Raw genomic sequence first — 17,492 nt, 5'->3', positions numbered from 1 at the left:
TGTTATTTCACTATGCCCTTCTGGAAGGAGTGCAACTCCATCCTCACTCCCATTTTCCAGGTTGAATAAAGCCAACTCTCTGGATTTGCCTCATACATTATTTCAGAAAACCTCCAAAGGCTGCTTTCATGGTGAAGGATGATAAGTTCAGAAGTCCTCCATGCTGAAGTCTACATGCTGGAAGACATCCTGCAAGGTGTGTAAGCAGCTGCCACCTTTGGCTAAACGGCTACTCCGTGACAGTTTGTTAACACAGCACCTCTTCACACATGCTAGCTGCTCTTGAAGAGTTCAGGTAGCAAGACAAGGTTCAAACATAAGATTTTTGAAAGTTTCCATTACTAAACACTTTTACAGATAAGGTGCAGAATCACTGAAAATCTACCAGCTTGTTTTTCAGAAGCAACTTCATCAGTTAGCAGCTTGGTTTCAACTGCCTTCTCCATGGACATCACTCCTCTCGTTTGTAGGAGTTTTCTTGTTTTGAGATGTCTCAAAAATCTTCCATGCATTTCAACTGAAAACTCATTTTCCAGAAACTTCATTCATCCTCAGTAGTGCCTAGCAGATTGGTTCTATCACATCATGCAATTATGAAAATCGGAGCTGTTGTGAAAACTTCAGCTAATTATAAAAAGCGAACCTGGCACTGAAGCAAAATTTGCTTAAACCCACCAGGCTGTGACACTCCTTTCCCATGATTAACCCAAAACACTACATAGCCTCCTTAATTTCTGGAGAGCTCTCCACAGAGCAAAAATAAGCAAAATACTTTTCTATTATGCTTCAAATTCTGTCAGAGTAAGATTAATAAAAAGTTCATGCACCTACTGAAGCATAAAGATTACCTTCCCTTCACATGGAGATTCAGGAATACATTTAATGACATCTCAATTTACAGAGTTCTCTTTGAAAACCTTGTGGATAGGCTTGTGGTCAAAACCTAGTTAAAGTTATTTACTCCTTTGAGTTCTAGTTTAAAACATTTCTTCTTTCAGATGCAGCCCACATACTGTCAGGGCTTCTCTCTCTTTTCCTTTGTTTCCAGATTATGTAAGAAATTCAGTTCATCTTTAAAGAATAGTTTCTAACCTTGTGAAGGAGTAAATTATTATGTCAAGTTTCTTCAGTTAGCATACCTGTATAGTAATCTTTTTTCAATAAAAATAACCTTTTGTTAAAGGTTTTATTAGACTTTTCAGCAGACTGATAACAGTCAAATCTCAAGCCATCTGCAGGAACTGCTACAGACTCCCATCACATACTCTGAATAGTGAAATTCTTCTTAACGCTTTTGTTCAGACAATTGGATCGCTGTATTTTCCAAGTGCTTAATCACACAAAGGGCAGGAGCCCAAAGCCTTTACCCACACTGAACTCCTCAAATAGCCCTAATAAAAATCAGGCCTCAGGCAAATTATTAGCAAAATTTAAAATCACGAGGAAATTATCCTTTCCATTTTTAGCGCCAAGAATGGATTACTTCACAGAGATCTATAGATAGATAGTTCTTTCAAAGCCCACATACTTCATCTTTAGGCAGAAGAACAAGGGTACTTACTTTAAGGATACATGAATACCCAGCATAAATCCATCCCTGTACTCCTAGTAAACTATCATGTTACTGGTACTTTAGTTTTCAGTACAGCAGCAAAGCTATATAATGAATCCACTTCCTAAAACACTTTATTTTACACTTGAAGTGCTTCAGTCACTGTTTCCACATTGGCTACTGTAAAATTGTAAAGACCCTACTTAAATGTCACCCTCCATCACCTTAAATATTTCAAGGTTGCATGGAGAAAGCTTACCCCTTGACTGCAAACCATGTCCACACGCCTCATTATATCCCAGCACACCCTGTCTCACTGAATCTGGTACCAGTATGCAGTGACTCCATAGATGGGTCTTCCACCTGCGAGAGGAAAAGGTCAAGAATTAAGTAGCTAAAATTGGCAAACAATATGTCCAGACAAAAACTTCTGAAAGCTGAGATATAGATGATGATATACTGCAGAGACTCAAGGAAAAACAGCAACAACAACAACAAAAAGCTTTAATCAGACCTGAAATAAGCATTGTGAACTGAAATTCAGATGTAAGGTTCACCTTCTAGAAAGCCACACCATCCTTCCACCATATTTCCTTTTATTTTTGTGGGGCATAACTCAAAGTCACAAAATAAACTTCGTGAGCTTTGAAATCAGACTCTCTTCCTGCAAACCCTTTCTCACACAACTGATGCTTTACACAATCTGCTGCTTTCCGTGCTATGATGTGTGTCAGTCAGGAATGCAAGACAGTAGCTTTCCACAGTGCCGTGCAGTACAGTGCCATGCAGAGCTGAATGTTTCAGCTCCTGCTCTGGCCCCACGTTCAGTTGCCTGCTCTGCTCTGAGTCCATGTGCTACAGGATGTGTGGTTTGAAGATTTATATGCAAAGATATAATACATTTCTATTTACTAACATTGTATAACAGATGGGTCATAGAATTTTAATGAGAGCGGTGAGTAATTGCCCTATTGTACTATTTGTCTAATCAGAAATTTTTAAAGTGCATATTATTCACTGGAGTGAGAGCATCAGGGGAGAAGACTGTGTTTCTGCAATAAGCATACAATTATGATTAAGGCAGTTGAGTGCCTGTGGTACCAAAATAGCTTGCATTGATTTTTAGGTACATAGAGGGGGGAGTTCCCAGTAAAACTATCCTTAAACACTTCAGACCCTGAAGTTACCATTTTCAGGAGCTGTGTCTATTGGTGCTCATTCTGATGAAGCCAGATAATTTCAAAACTCCAACTTATCTCTACTTTTACATATTTTGCAAAACTTACTATTTATATATTGTTATTACTATTCATGTTATTTTTATAACTTTGCATTTTCCAGTTCTATGTCATTTTCTTGTGAAAACTGTGCAGGATGATCCAACAAGATTAATTTCTAGAGAACTGGAAACCCACTAGCAAGAAACTGATTCAAAGCTAATATTTTTTACCTATACACTGGACAAATGGGAATATCTTCACATTCTCTTTCTTCATACAAGGTGTCTGGGCATGCATGTCCCCCATTGGCAGCATCCTGAATGATAATCCTATACCGGGATTGCTTAACTGCTGTAGCATTGCCTGTAAAACAAAGAAAAAAAATGGTTTCCAGACACAGTTGGCACCCTGTGTTAGTGATCTAGCTGTCTTGACTAAAAACATCCTGACGTTACATTTATATTCTGAAATTGTGAGCCCTCTGGCTCTCATGACCCCTCACAAAGAAGCAAGGGAATGGTACATTGGATCAAAAGCTTTAAAATTACAAATAGTTCAGCAGAGCAGCACCTGGAAGGTTGATAATTTAACAGCTTAAGAGATGCATCAGAAATGGCTTTTTTACAGAACATCAAATCAGACAAGAAAATAGCTATGAGCAAATGCTTAAACACCTGAGCAAGGGAAAAAAAAAAAGAAAAAAAGAAAAAAGAAAAAAAGAAGAAGAAAAAAAAACCTGTTACAATGAAAGATTTTGTTCTTGAAAACATATTCTGGTGGTCTCAGGCTGCTGCCATCTGTCTTGCCTAGAAATTATAGATGATAACTTCCTGATAAGAAAACCATTGCAACCAACAGAGGCTAATTCTCTGCTTAGCCTGAATTATGCACAAGGTCAATGCATCTGGAACACACCTCACAATCTGTAGTACAGAATGCAGTGCGAGAGACGAGGCTAGGGTTTACACCAGTGTGACCTGATAGCTAAAGCAAACACAATCCTTGACTGCGTAAGTGGGATGTGGAATCTGAGAGCTGGTGTAACTGCTGTGTACATCAGCAACTGCAAAACGGAAAAGGGGTCTCAATAGAACTTAAATATTCCAGACCAGGAAAACCTGTCTTATGACAATGGACTTCATTGGATTTGTCCAAGAGTGAATAGTGGTCTGTAAATTAACCCAATTATATGAGAACTATTTTTGAGCCCCAGATAAGGACAAGGCTGCAGTAGCAAGATTACAGTGCTTTAGAGCAGAAGAGAAACATCACACCGTGGACACAAAGTGCAAGTACAGGTCCAATGAAAATGTTTGGCTCCAAAAATATCAGTTATACAAGCCTTCATTCACACGTGTGCTATCACTGTGAAATCACCACAGATGGGGCTTGGCAGGAGGCACCAAAGGTTGCTCGCCCCAGTATCGTACCCTGAGGCAGGATAAGCACACCCAGGGCAATCCCCTTCCTAGTTCCTTCACAGCCACCACCCAAAGCAGCCCTACAGCTTCCTACAGTCTCCTTTCAGATGACGGGCCCACTACTTGTGGAGAATCTTTCCTTAAAATCGAATACAAGTCATCCCTCCTATAAATTAAGCCAAACCTTTTTAATCTTCTGTGCAGTAGACATAACAAATGTTATTCCTATTGTCAGATGAATAAATAGTCTTTATGAAATGTTAAGGGCTTGTATCCACTCTAAGTCTTCTCTAAACTAAGCAAACCCAGTTCTTCATAGGTGTTGTTCAGTCATCTCGCACTGATCCCTTTCCTACAATGCAGTGCTCAAGGAATCCCACCTGCAGCCTCACCAGTGCACAGCATACCAATACCTTCGGTGGTGTACACACACATCCACTGAATTTAACAAGCCCAATACAAGTTATAGCATTTCAAACTGTTGACTTTCATTCGTTTTGTAGTCTGTAGTATCTCCAGAGTTGCCTGAGACAGTACTGATGTCTTTACTTCCCATTCTGTCTTCGTGCAATTGATTTTTCCTTCCCAAGTCATATTTTGAAAAATTTCTCAAAGATTTCAGTATCACTTAATATATTTTATTTGCTACCTCCTTCAGCTCAGCACCATCCACTAATGCTATTACTCAGACAGATGAGTTGTTCAGACAAATACCAAATAGAACTGGGACAAGAGCAGTTTTCTGTTGAACTCTCCTTGGCTCATGCTCCAGTTTGATCCTGAGGAGTGGTATCTGTCAACCAACTGATTAGAAGCAGCTTTGCAGAGAAGGACCAAGGTGTCCTGACAGACATGTTACTGATGAGGCAGCTATGTGCACTTGCAGCAAAGGGTGACAGCATCCTGGGCTGCAGTGCCAGCAGGTCAATGGATCCTCTCCCTCTGTTGAGCACTGGTGAGCCATCTGGGTGCTGTGTTCAGTTCTGGACTCCAGAGGATAAGAAGGACGTGGATATACTGGAGTGAGTTCAGTGAACAGCCACAGAGATGATGCAGAGACTGAAGTGTCTGACACATAGGAAGAGACTGGGAGAGCTGGGACTGCTCAACATGGAGAGAAGGCAGCTTGGGGGATCATATCAGTATACCCAACGGGGGATGGTAAAGGAGAGGGAGCCAGACATTTTTCACAGTGATCTTCACTGCGACATTTTTCAACCAGCTGAATACCCATTTACAGTGATTTAATTCAAGTCACTGTTCTTCAGCTTTCTGATAAAAGTTTCACGTGTCAAAAATCTACCACTTCCCTTAGTTAGTGCAGAAATGCTGTCAGAAGAGATTAAATTTACTGGGCATTGTTTGTTCTCAACAAATCCATACTGGCCAGTTTATCATAATCTTATTCCTAAGATGTTTACTTCTCAAGTAATAACTAATTCTTGTGTTTTTCCACATAATGAAGTTAGGATGAGTAATCTATAATTTCCTTGATTTCCTTGACCTTTCTTTTGTTGTTTTTGTTTGTTTTGCTTGTTTGTTTGGGGTGAGGGGGTGGGGAATTACTAGGGTTTTACTTAGTTCTCTAGGACTTAGCAATTTCTCACCCAGAAGATAGTAGCCAGATGCTCTGACACTACTTACTACTTTTCTCTATTCATACAGCCCTACTGACGTGGAAACAGCTAATTTCTTGAAATATTTATTCTTTAGTCCTTTCCTCTCCTGGCTGCAGACAGAAAACAACAGCAGCATTGCACATTCCCTGTTTTGCATTTCCCTCATTTCTCAGTAAGTAATGGATATGTATTTCATTCGGTTTCCACTTACTTCTAATCCATTTGTGTTATCCAATCCATTTTGTAACCTAATATTCTTCTATAACTTAATCTGCATTCTTGATTTAGGTACTATGCTTTTGGGCATTCCTTTAAATTCACATTCAGTTATATGTTCGTTTCTAACTTTAGCACAACAATTTGGCTATCAAAAAAGAATCAAGATTCTGAACAATTCTGATGATGAGAAGAGATAAAAACAGAGCTGTGCTTGATATTTTCTCTTCACAGGTTAAAGCTTGGACACACAAGTCATACAGAGGCTTATGCACACCTTGTTCCCCTGTGCTCCTGGCCCTACTAGCTATTGTAATAGTTTCAGGACAGAAAGTGGCAAAGTAGAGTGCAGTTGGTCTCGAGACCTTTGGTCTTTCTTGGTAGCTTCCAGACCTTCCTCGTTCCTGTCTGCATAGGTGTAGCAGGCAATTTGCTGAGCTTGTTGAAATTTGTCTTTTTTTAAAGCTGTCCTGCTGATATTGCTAGTTTTCCCTTCTCCGAAGAATCATGAACTCTATTTCTTTGTGATGACTTTAATTCAAATTGTCTATCACCATTAGAATCTTAGCCATTTCCTTCCGATTAGTCAGTACCAAATCCAAATGAGCTTCCCATAGTAATTTTCTCTACCTCAAGAAACTAAATTATCCTCAACATTTATTGCACATTACTCAAACCCCATTTTCAAAATTGAATTTCCTCATTGGCTTTTCTATAGACTTCTTTACAAATGTTACTGAATGCAATTTTTATATCTCATTTAAGATTGTTATAGTTTGGTTTTCCAAAGTATTAACATTATGTAGGACTCTACATTTAAAGCCAAACTTTAGCTGATTTCAAGTAAGGTTATGACTGCCCTCCTGAAAAATCAAGCCCCAGGATCTCAAAACAATCAACTTATATGTCCTTGACTCTACAATTCAGATAATGGTGTTTGACAGTTTTGGGGGTGTCTTACCTCAGCTCCTATTCCCATCTTCCTGTCCCACCACCTCCAGTCTCTTATCCTTACACAAAGACTCATATGACTCCTCCCATCAATCCATTCTTTTAATGCCTCCTTTCCTATCGCATCTTCACTTCTTCTCCATTTGACCCCCACGGCTTCCCTGGCACACTGCTCAGGGCTTGGAGAGGTGGATTCCCACTGTCAGATGAGGGACAAATTTCTTGCTCACTACTCTAAGGTCTGGCTTTCTCTTGACAGAATTGCTGCCCCAGCTTTTACAGGAAGCATTCAGCTTCATCCTTTTTGCTCCTGACTGGAGGGAAGGGGAGAGACTTGTCGGCACCAGTCTTCAAGTACACAAATAATAGGGACAGACCCTCCAAGATTTTAGTTGCAAAAATCAGATCTGTCTCCAGTATTTTTGCGCAGATAAGAGTTTTTGAAAGCACAAGCCTAAGTTTGACCAACTCTGGTTGAGTATTTATGAGAACTGACAGTGGCAGATCCTTGACAAAAACTGTCTGACACAAGGTAAAGGTCACTGGAATTTCTTACTGAGGCAAGCCATACATTTTGTCCACTTTCACTCTACCTCGTTTCAAATACATTTTAAGTCATAGAAATAAATTTGATAGATATGGCCTAACATTTCATGTAAACTTGTTTAGAGAATTAAGCAACAATGAAATGGCTAACCTTCACCCTGGACAACCAATGTCCAGAAGAGGAAAGTTACTTACAGATACCATCTATTTTCAGGAGGGAGATGAAAAATTTTATTTATTGTGAGTTTTGTTTCATTTTAATCTCATTTTAAAGCTATGCTGGCCGACCAGAGAGCACATCACCCATGCTGGGAGCAGATACCTCACCAGATACCTTGACCATCAAGTATGCAGGAATATCTACATGCTCCTCATTCAAATCATTTAATTTTCTGAAACCTCCATGTTGAGTCTTCGATTCTTGTTTCAATTCATCCTCAAAGACCCATTAAAACAGATATATTATAGGAGACTGTGGTAGACAGTTGTCACCTTTAAGTATCTGAAATGGCAGAGAATCAATAACCTGCAACAACCTCTCCATTCTGCCTCACCAACAGGTGTTTTGATTCAATTGCACTTCCTTTGTGAATAATGTTGTCCGTCCATCTGTTATTGCCCTAAGTTCACTGCTGTCTACACTTCCGAGGTATGAGATAATCCGTTGCCAGAAGACAGCCTGTTGTCTGATGACATTTAAATGTAGGGAAAATGTCAGCTTTTTTACTGTTAAATAGCAAAGTTGGATGCATTTTCTCAGATAAACTACAAACAGCTTAATTGGTAAAGTTCTGTGTAAACCTGATTTAGTGACTGCATGTTTGTCTAAGCTCTGATCTTATGCTGGTACACATTTAATTTTAAATCTGCCAGGCAATACCTGCTCCAGCTTGATGTGCTTAGTAATTCACCATCTGTATATTGTTTTCATTAAATACAACTTTTCTATAAAACAACAAAACCCCAAACAACTCACATACGTATAGTGGTTTCAAAATTTCATTATCATGCTGAGGTTTTAATTGTGCAATGCAAATTAAAAAAAAATCTTGCAATGCAGCCATATCAATAATGGATCTAGCAGAAAGCAAACTCCCCCATCTAAGAAGTTTTAATTTAGAATTATATTAAAATGATAACATTGCCAAGAAGGTTAAATAATTAATTTCTTCTCATTTTAATTGTAGACTATTATTTAATAAACAAAGTAATTTGCCAGGTAATTTATTCTACTTCTTCATAGGCAGCTCATTTAAAGTCTAAAAATAAATTGCTAATTAAAACAGGATTCACTGTTTTAGAAAGCAACTCATTTTCCTGTAAAATCTAACAAGGACTATGCTAGAGCATCCACTGAGAATCTTTGAAGGGCAAGAAAGCTGCCAAGAAAAAGGAAATACTCTGGTAACTAAGAAGACTTTCATCTGAACAATTAATGAAACATATATTTGCCACAAAAAAACAGCAGTAGATCATTATAAAGTAACTTTGCTAAACACCTAGTATACAAAAGCTAACCAACTAGATCAAAGAAACATATGGTACTTGAAAAAACACAGAGTTGTTTGCACAGCCCTGTGCATACATCTGGATTGGTCAGGAGAAATAAATTTCATATAATGAAGCACTTCCTCAAATATCCATACAACACTGGGGCCTCAGACTTTTGTCTTTGAAGGATTTCTCCCTCAATGCTTGGGATGTTGAATCTTAAATACCCTTGTGTCCCTCTTGTAGGCATCCATAGGAAGTACAAGGTGATATGGAAGTTCACAGTGAGAAAAGGAAGGGTTTGTGTCCCTGCAGATCTTTTCTGTCTCTCCACCCACTTGTGTATCCCTGCCCACTGGTGTTTGCATTTCCCAACTCAGTGTTATCCGCACTGGCAGTCACCTGTCTCTGCCTGAGATGCTCAAGACTTGTTAGCAGCCTCTGCTGCCAGAAAACACAACTGATAAGAAATCCTGCAGACCAGGGAGCTGCTAAAGCCCCAGCAGTAACTCTGAGGTGAAGGCAGACGTCATATGCCTGGGTGTTCCTCAAGACCTCACCCCCCATGTCATTCCATTCCCCATGGCCATGGATGTAACAGTTTGCCCAAAATTTTGTTCTCTTTTTAAAGGCTTACCAGGCTGACATGCTGTTGGGCAGCGAGTCCACTCACTGAAAGGCGTAACGATGCAGTCCTTCTTGCAGAGGAGGACACATGGTCGCGCAGTCTCAGGTCTGGTGGAATCTGGACATCTATCAGTTCAAATGCAAAGATACCATGCCATCAATAAATACCAAATCTGTAGGGAAGTGTTCATCTCATAAGAGTCTCACAGGGCTGCGAGCGTACTGCCATATGAAAGACATCACTCCCGCTCACAGCAAGCCTCACTTTTATACCCCTTTGCACTCATGTTACCAAACTGAATTCAGCACACTTGCACAGATTAAAAAAACGTTTAAAAATGATTTAAAAAAGACCAAAAAAAAAAGACTACAGAGTAAATGTAACACTACCTATGATGCCTAAAATACAACGCTCACTGAAGCAACACAAATATATTTATTGCTGAAGAAAACGAGTAGTTATGTTTATAAGGTAGCCCTGTTTAGCACAACATACAACAGCCTTCAAACCACTTGCAACTGTGTGTAAAGACTGATGTGATATTCCTCTACTTTCAAGCTGCTAGGAAATACAAAAGTAACTTAAAGTCATATTTGTGCCCCCTTCCCATTATGCAGCAGGAGCCTGCAGGACTGAGGCCTTGATTGCTATTTGGAAAGTTGTACAGCATAGTGTAGGGGAAAAAACGTGTATTTTTTTCTTGATTTTTTAAGTCCTAAATGAATAATATGTAACATATATTCTAATAAAGGCTTCAGACACAGACAATTAATATTTAAAAACTAGAAGGGTGGAAAAGGGACAATTTTCTGGAAACGGGCATATCGTGCTCCTCAAGTAGGTGGTCAGAAAGGGTATTACCCTTTTCTAATTTTTATCAATTTCTAGTAAAAAGATCACTCAAAGGTGCTTAGGAATAAATGCAACCCAAAATGATCACATTTGAAAGAGGAACGTGCCACTAAGCCAAGCTAGGAAAGAAAAAAAATTTAAAGTCATGATTCTGTTACTGAGATAGTAATAAAATACTGAAAGGTAAAATTTAAAAGAAGATAAATATAGAGAGGCATTTGTACTCATTAAGCAGGACTATTCTAGAGGGCAGAATTCTGTTATCTCTCTTCTGTTTCTGGTTAGTAAGGTGTTTAAATACATTTTTGCAGTAATTCTAGTTTTATTCAGCTTTCTGTGCCATGCACCTCCTTCAAATAGTGTAATTTTTCTTCATGAAATCAGGAAAAATGCAGAATACAAAAAATTCAGCACGCCAACAAACAAAGGCTATTAATTTACATAATACATCCCATTTCTGAAGTCACATAATGGTAGACTTTCGCTGCAGCAGTTCTAAATGCAACATTACTTTAGGTCAGTTTTCATCAACTCAAACATAAACTATGTCAGCAGAATATCTTGCTCTGGTTCAGTGATCCTCAATTTGCAATTTCGGTACAAAGGGCTTGGGTTCCCCACAGAGTCCCTCACCCCAGGCATCTGCTCTAAGGGCAGTGCATGCAACCCAGTGCTTGTGCCCTCACCAAGGAGGATTGCCCTCCCCTCCAGCACCATAACCATCTGGACCCTCTTTGATAGTAATCAGATACTGCTTTAATTCAGAAACCCCAAGTTTACGTTGGTTTTATCCCTTGATTTAGAACCATCTTTCTTAAGATGTCTAAGGTTTTCATTCCTAAGGCAGCTATCTCTATAAGAACAATACCCAGAGAGGCAGAAAAAAAAAAGAGAAAAAAAAAATCAGTAAGAAGCTCTTTTAGGGACTCTGAAGTCCTCTCTGGTACAGCTACTTCCATCACACAAGGAATGCTGCGGTGCGGAAGCTACCACACCAAAGCCAAGGGCAGCCCCTTTCTGAAAGCTCCAGTACACAGATCTTTTCTTTTGGTATGATTTTCTTCCCTTCAGACACTTCATGTGACTACTTACTTTCCTCCTTCAGTTCCTTTTCCCCTTACACTGTCTCAAAGTGGAGGGGGCAAACAACTATTTTAGACGTTATGTAGCTCTATAAACAATATGTTTAATTAGGCAAAGTTGCAGCATATCAATAGATTCTAGATATAAATGAGTACTAGATTTCTTCCCTTTTATTTAATTAATCTCATTAACCTCAAGAATTTTAATTAACTTTACTGAAATCAACAGTCTGCTTATACCAACAGGATTGTTTTGAGAGCTACAATAAGAAATGAAACTCAGTTGTTAGTCTCTAGACTCATTATCAGTGGAAAAAATAATTAGCAGCGTCTTGATTTTTTGATATTAGGGAAAATAAGCAGCACAGATGTTTTCCTCATTTACTAAAAGCAAAGCAAAATTCAGAATATTTGTACTTCAGAATACATAATTTTGGTGTCTTGGTATCACATCATAGAAGTTATATAAATCAACTGAATTATATATATAACATATTGTTCTCTCTCGTTATGGTGTAACTATAATGCAAACTATTTTTTTATTATTTCATTAGAGCATTGTTAGTAATGGATTCATGAATGTTATATCTGGATGCACTTTGTATTTTCTTCACACCTGTCCTTGAGGAAAAACATTTGCAAAAAAATGTGAATTAGAATAATAGCAAAAAAAAATCAATGGCACTAAGAACATGCTTTTTTTTTTTTTGGGGGGGTGGGGGTGGATTTACACATAAAAATTAAAAATGAGATAGCTATTCATTTTTGTTACCTATTAGTAACCTTTACATAGTAGTGATGGAATAGTAGCTGGAGAATTAGCCCAGAAATAGAATTATTAAAGCTGCTGATTCTCTACACTAGCTGAAAATGCTTTTATACTTAATGTACTGTAACTACAAATCATCACTTGAGTTATACAGACGAAGGAATACTGCTAATAACCGTTCTTTGAATACCTTTTTGATGTAACATGGCCGGAACTACTCTTCATGCAGGAGACTTTCCTTGTCTGTATGCCCACTCCACAAGTGGCTTCTCCACTCCAACTGAAGGTCGTATTCAGCGCAAGCAGGGCGTCTTCAGAGCAAGAGCTCCAGGGAGAAGTCTCCCAGTAGAAATGCACACACGGGTGATCATTGCAGGCACGATGCTCCTGCAGGACTCGGTCAGGAGGACAGGCTTTTCCACCTAGAAAGTGTCAAAAGAATACAATATTTTATCTTATGACATGTGGCAAAAGGAAGTCATGGAAAAAAATAAATGTGATAGGTTTGCTTAACTTTTTTTGTTCCATTTAAAAATAAATAAATAAATAAAGCTTAAATAAAGCTGTTGACCTTTATGGCTGCAATAACAACTTTCTAAAATATTGTTTCCCCATTAAACTAGCCTTGCATAAAATTGTGTTCCAACACATAATGGAAACAGAAATAGGCAAAGCATATTTTTGAGTTACCTTATTGATACTCCTACGCACAGCCAAGTTGATTCCATTTAAATGGCAGTATCACTCAGCAAACATGCAATTAGCTTTAAAGACAAATTAAGCATTATTTTTATGTTCATACTCCTTGCTAATTTCCCAAGGAGGAATATCTCTTAGTAATACTTGTACTATATCCACAGAGTTGTATAGGGTGTTAACCCATACTGATGGAGATTTGTTAATACCAACTGATACCCACATCTGCAAATCAAGTGAGAAAAACTTGAAAGACAGAATTTGAGTCTGAAGCCTTATCTTTTCTGAGGCTGCATCCTCCAAATTCGTGTCCAAAGATTTTGCTAAGATACTGCACTTTGTCAACAACTTGTAATAAATCCACAAAGTACAGGAGTATGAACAGTCTCCCCAGAAGCCTTAACACTCCAGTCAGCAGCCTGAATTTATTCCATAAAAGCTGCAGATGTTCATAGCTCAAAAGCTAGAGAGTAATGCAGTGAAATTGTAACAGTAAGCATTGTCATTTTAGGAAGAAAGAAGTAAAAATGACTAAAATCAAAACCATTCTCTTCCAGGAGGCTGAAACGGGCAACTTATGACACAGCAAAAGGGCATCAAAATTAAAGCTACAGGTTTCTGAAAGAACTGAACTGTTGGGGCCAGATATCACAAGGCTCAGAGCAGCTTTATGCCCTACTAAAATCAACAGGAGATGAAGGCATATTGCTCCTCAAAGGGATGCTGATCACCTTGCAGGACTGAGCCTTCCCAAATGAGTTATGACCCCAAACAGCCACAATAACACTGACAAAAGAGAGGGATAGAAATTTCTTAGCACGCTGATTTGGATAATTATACTACATTACTGTCCTCTTTTTCTTCTTTTCATGAGCATGGACTGTTCCACATCATGTTCAGTCTCTGAAAGGTTTAGTACAATGATAGAGTGGAAAATGCCCCTGGATATCTTACTTTCCTGAAAAACTTCTGCTTGGAAGGAAAACTGCAGACTGGATATGCACTTGAGCATTTGAGCACACTTCCAAAAAAAAATAAAATAAAATAAAATGAAAACAAAAAGCAAACGGCAAAATGTCTGGTCCATTAGACAGGGAAAAAAAAAATCTAACCTAAAATTTGGGCTTCCCAGGGAAAAATGATATGCTGTTTTCTCAAAAATACCCACAGTAAGGAAGAACTCTTAAACCAGCAAGAGTAATAAGGCAGTTTTAATTTCAGAACATAAGTGATGCCTGATGGTTCATTCAGCCTAGCAGTCTGCCTGCAAAAGTGGCAGCAGGAGATGCTGTTCAGCAAAAGCACAAGAGCCTGGCCACTTTCTGCAGCTCATTCACAACTTTTGTGCAAGGAAAGCAGAACAGCACACCCCTGTCTAGCCCATTTAGAAGACATTTATGGACCTTTTATGGACCTGTTGTTCATCAGTTCCTCTAATCCATTTTAAATCTGCTGAGACTCGCTGCCTCCACACTTCCCTTTTGCACCGAGTTGCAGAAGTTTGCTGTGCTGAGAAACGTCTTTTAAAACTTGATTTTAAAGCAACCTCTTCTAGTTTCATCAACTGCCTCCTGGTTTCATATAATGGGATTTTGTGAACGGCTTGGGGAAAATGACCAAAGGGTTTGAACTGAGGTCACCCTGCAAGACGGCATCCAAAAGTCCTGAGAGCACAGCCAAGCCCAACATTGTCTCAGCTGATAGAGGACAAAAGAAATATGATCTGCAATGGTTAGCAGACCTCAACAGAAGCTGGCGGCTCACCTATGAGCTGGATATGAAAGAGTCAGAAAACAGAACATTACCTTAGTATTACAATGAAAACAGTAATAAATCCATTTCTACTTCAGTCTCCCCAAATTCTGATTAGCTGTATGACTCTGCATGGTAAAACATTTTATACTTTGCTAAAGATGTTTAGAAAAAGTTGGAGTATTTGGTTTTGTTAATTAATTATTCATTTCTAAGAAGCTTGAAATATTCAGTTCAAAGCATGCCATTTTTAGTTTAGTATGCTTCAGACTACATATTCTTGAGATCACTGAGCTTACGGACTTCTAGAATTCATTACTTCAGCCGTAGCAATAGTTCAGCCTTTGCTCTACTTCCATAATTCCATGCTAGTCTCTCATTTGCATTTTGTTCCCACTACAGAAAATATGAAGCCAACTTTATTTTTCATTTTAATTATTCTTTCACTCATAGACTTTTTTAGTAGTAGTTATTATCATTCAATCAACAATTATATAGCAGTTTACATCCTGAAGGGTCCCAATTTTCTTTGCAAGTGCTTATAAGGATGTTTATGTGAGTACAGACCATTCATATGAGCAAGGGTTTGCAGGATCAAGTCCTTAACATTGCCCCAGAAACAGTGGGTGGTTTTAATGATAATTTACAAAACAGCACTTAACAGAGCTTGTCCTAGACTAGATTTGCATCTGAAGTGTTTTGCTGCTGGATTAACTGCACATAGTGCTGACAATAGTAGATATTTTCTGTTGTGTCAACAAGGCTTTAGTCTGTTAGACCTGTTCATGTTTTATGAATTTTTATGCACTCAGTGTGATATCATTCAAATCTTTTGAAATAAACCAACACGTAAATGAAATGTATGTGTGACTGTTGTTAGAAGACTATAATTCTAGTAAGACGTAGTTTGTGTAGAAATCATATCACTGTGATGTTGGTACATTAAAATCCAGCTGCATGATGAGTCCACGAAGATCCAGCAGAAATTATGTATATTCATCAAGAGCTGTTTACTTATTTCAATAGAAAAATAGGAAGGCCAATACTTTTTAGGTCTGCATTAATAAAACAAATAGGTCCTTTTCTATTTCCCTGTTTTACACAGCTCACTGTTCTCTTTTAAATTGATACTAATATGTTTTGATATGAAAACACTTGCATGGTAAGATTATGTCATGATACGATTTCATTAGTTTAGGACGTAGCTCTCCTGAAATAAATTCACACACAGATCTGGCCCTAAAATGTACAATAATTCATAGGCTAAAGCAATAATTTTGAACTACGACAGAATTTCACTAAGTAACACATGTAACTCAAGCCTATAAAGATCATCGGTTAGTTGCTAGGCACGAAGTACAGACAAGACGTATTATTTCTCGTTGCTTCAGTATTGGGATTAGTTTTGATCTAAATAGTTCAGCTGAGGAAGACAAGTCAATTCATTAAACAAACAGTGGTTAATCCAAAATATTTACCACTTACCCTCTGCTGGAAGGGCCAAGATGGACCTACTCCTGCTTTGACTGCCCTCAGCATTTTTACTGGAGCATGAATGGGAGCATGGGGACCACTGGGACCACTCGCTGATCACACAGTCTGTTGCACAAGGGATTTCACAAGCCATGACTTCAGGACGTGGATACTCTGAGCAAAGGTGATGAGGTACTTCTTCACCTAAAGCAAACAAAACAAAACAGAGGGAAGTTCGACTTGCTTTAATATCAATGGTCTGTATTGAACAGACTGTCTTTATATCAAAAGTCTGCCTGACGGTGGAGGAATATACCACAAAAGAGCACAGGATTCAGCTTCAGGCTTGAAGGTATAATATTTGAACAACCATCTAAATTATTTCTTCAGAGAAAAAAAATGTGTTTTAAGCTTTATGTGTAACTTTGTGACTACAGTCCACTTTATAAAGCACACAAGCTTGAGGAATGTGATAATCAATAAAAAGCTGTAATATCAATTATCATCAGAAGCCCCGTATTTTCCAGCAAACTCCAACTACAGAACCTATTTTCCACAATATAAATTTTACACAGGTCCCCCACAGAAGACGGTTTTCTTCTTCCTGCAGGACAAAGTATCTGATAGACGTTTTGGTCATTGTCCTGTCACCTCACTAGAACTAACCACATACCATTTGTGTGTGCTTGTCACACAAAAACTAAGAAATCCAACATAATGGCTCTATTGTACCAACCTCGCCTAAGGAAGAAATACTTTCAATGGGGATGAACTAAGGGACAGGGACCAGAAGCATACATCTTTCCAAAATCCCTTTCAACAAGGCAGGACATTGGGGGTGGCGGGGAAAAGCCTACCAACCAAAAGAAGAGCTGGCAGAATGGGCAGCAGAACAAAGTGCACATGAGGGATGTAATGTGGCATACAACGCATGGGACTATTGCTTTAAAAAGTAAAACAAAATAGAATTCTATTTCCAAAATATCAAGGGAAATGTCCAGTAATTTTGTTAATTACGCAGACATTACAAGGACATCATAATTGATAAATATTCACAAAACATAACTCTTATGGTTCTAAATTACACCCAACATTTAATAAACATAATTCAAATGAACAGATACGGTTGACTTTGCTACACTGTTCTCTTGCTTAGTGTTTCTGGACCCTCATGAATTTTCAGTTAAAATCCAAAATTTCAGGAGGCTCAAATCTTCCTGTTTA

The 17,492-nt window shown here is 38.4% G+C and overlaps 1 protein-coding gene across 4 annotated transcripts in view; it reads right to left on the bottom strand.

The window, feature by feature from the left end:
• Positions 1-17,492, bottom strand: part of THSD7B (thrombospondin type 1 domain containing 7B) — a 319,547-nt gene that overhangs the window by 129,588 nt on the left and 172,467 nt on the right. For all 4 annotated transcript variants that reach the window (XM_040561821.1, XM_040561819.1, XM_040561818.1 and 1 more), the window contains exons 9-13: positions 16,281-16,472; positions 12,538-12,769; positions 9,654-9,769; positions 3,003-3,135; positions 1,812-1,915 (exon numbers count right to left, since the gene is read on the bottom strand). In XM_040561821.1, the coding sequence (XP_040417755.1) occupies positions 1,812-1,915; positions 3,003-3,135; positions 9,654-9,769; positions 12,538-12,769; positions 16,281-16,472 (777 nt within the window). The remainder of the gene's footprint in view (positions 1-1,811; positions 1,916-3,002; positions 3,136-9,653; positions 9,770-12,537; positions 12,770-16,280; positions 16,473-17,492) is intronic.

The sequence above is a fragment of the Cygnus olor genome, chromosome 6 (genome assembly GCF_009769625.2).
Source record: "Cygnus olor isolate bCygOlo1 chromosome 6, bCygOlo1.pri.v2, whole genome shotgun sequence".
In the NCBI taxonomy this organism is placed as follows: Eukaryota; Metazoa; Chordata; class Aves; order Anseriformes; family Anatidae; genus Cygnus; species Cygnus olor.
Note: the sequence above shows the minus strand (reverse complement) of the source record. Positions and strands in the feature narration are given on the sequence as shown.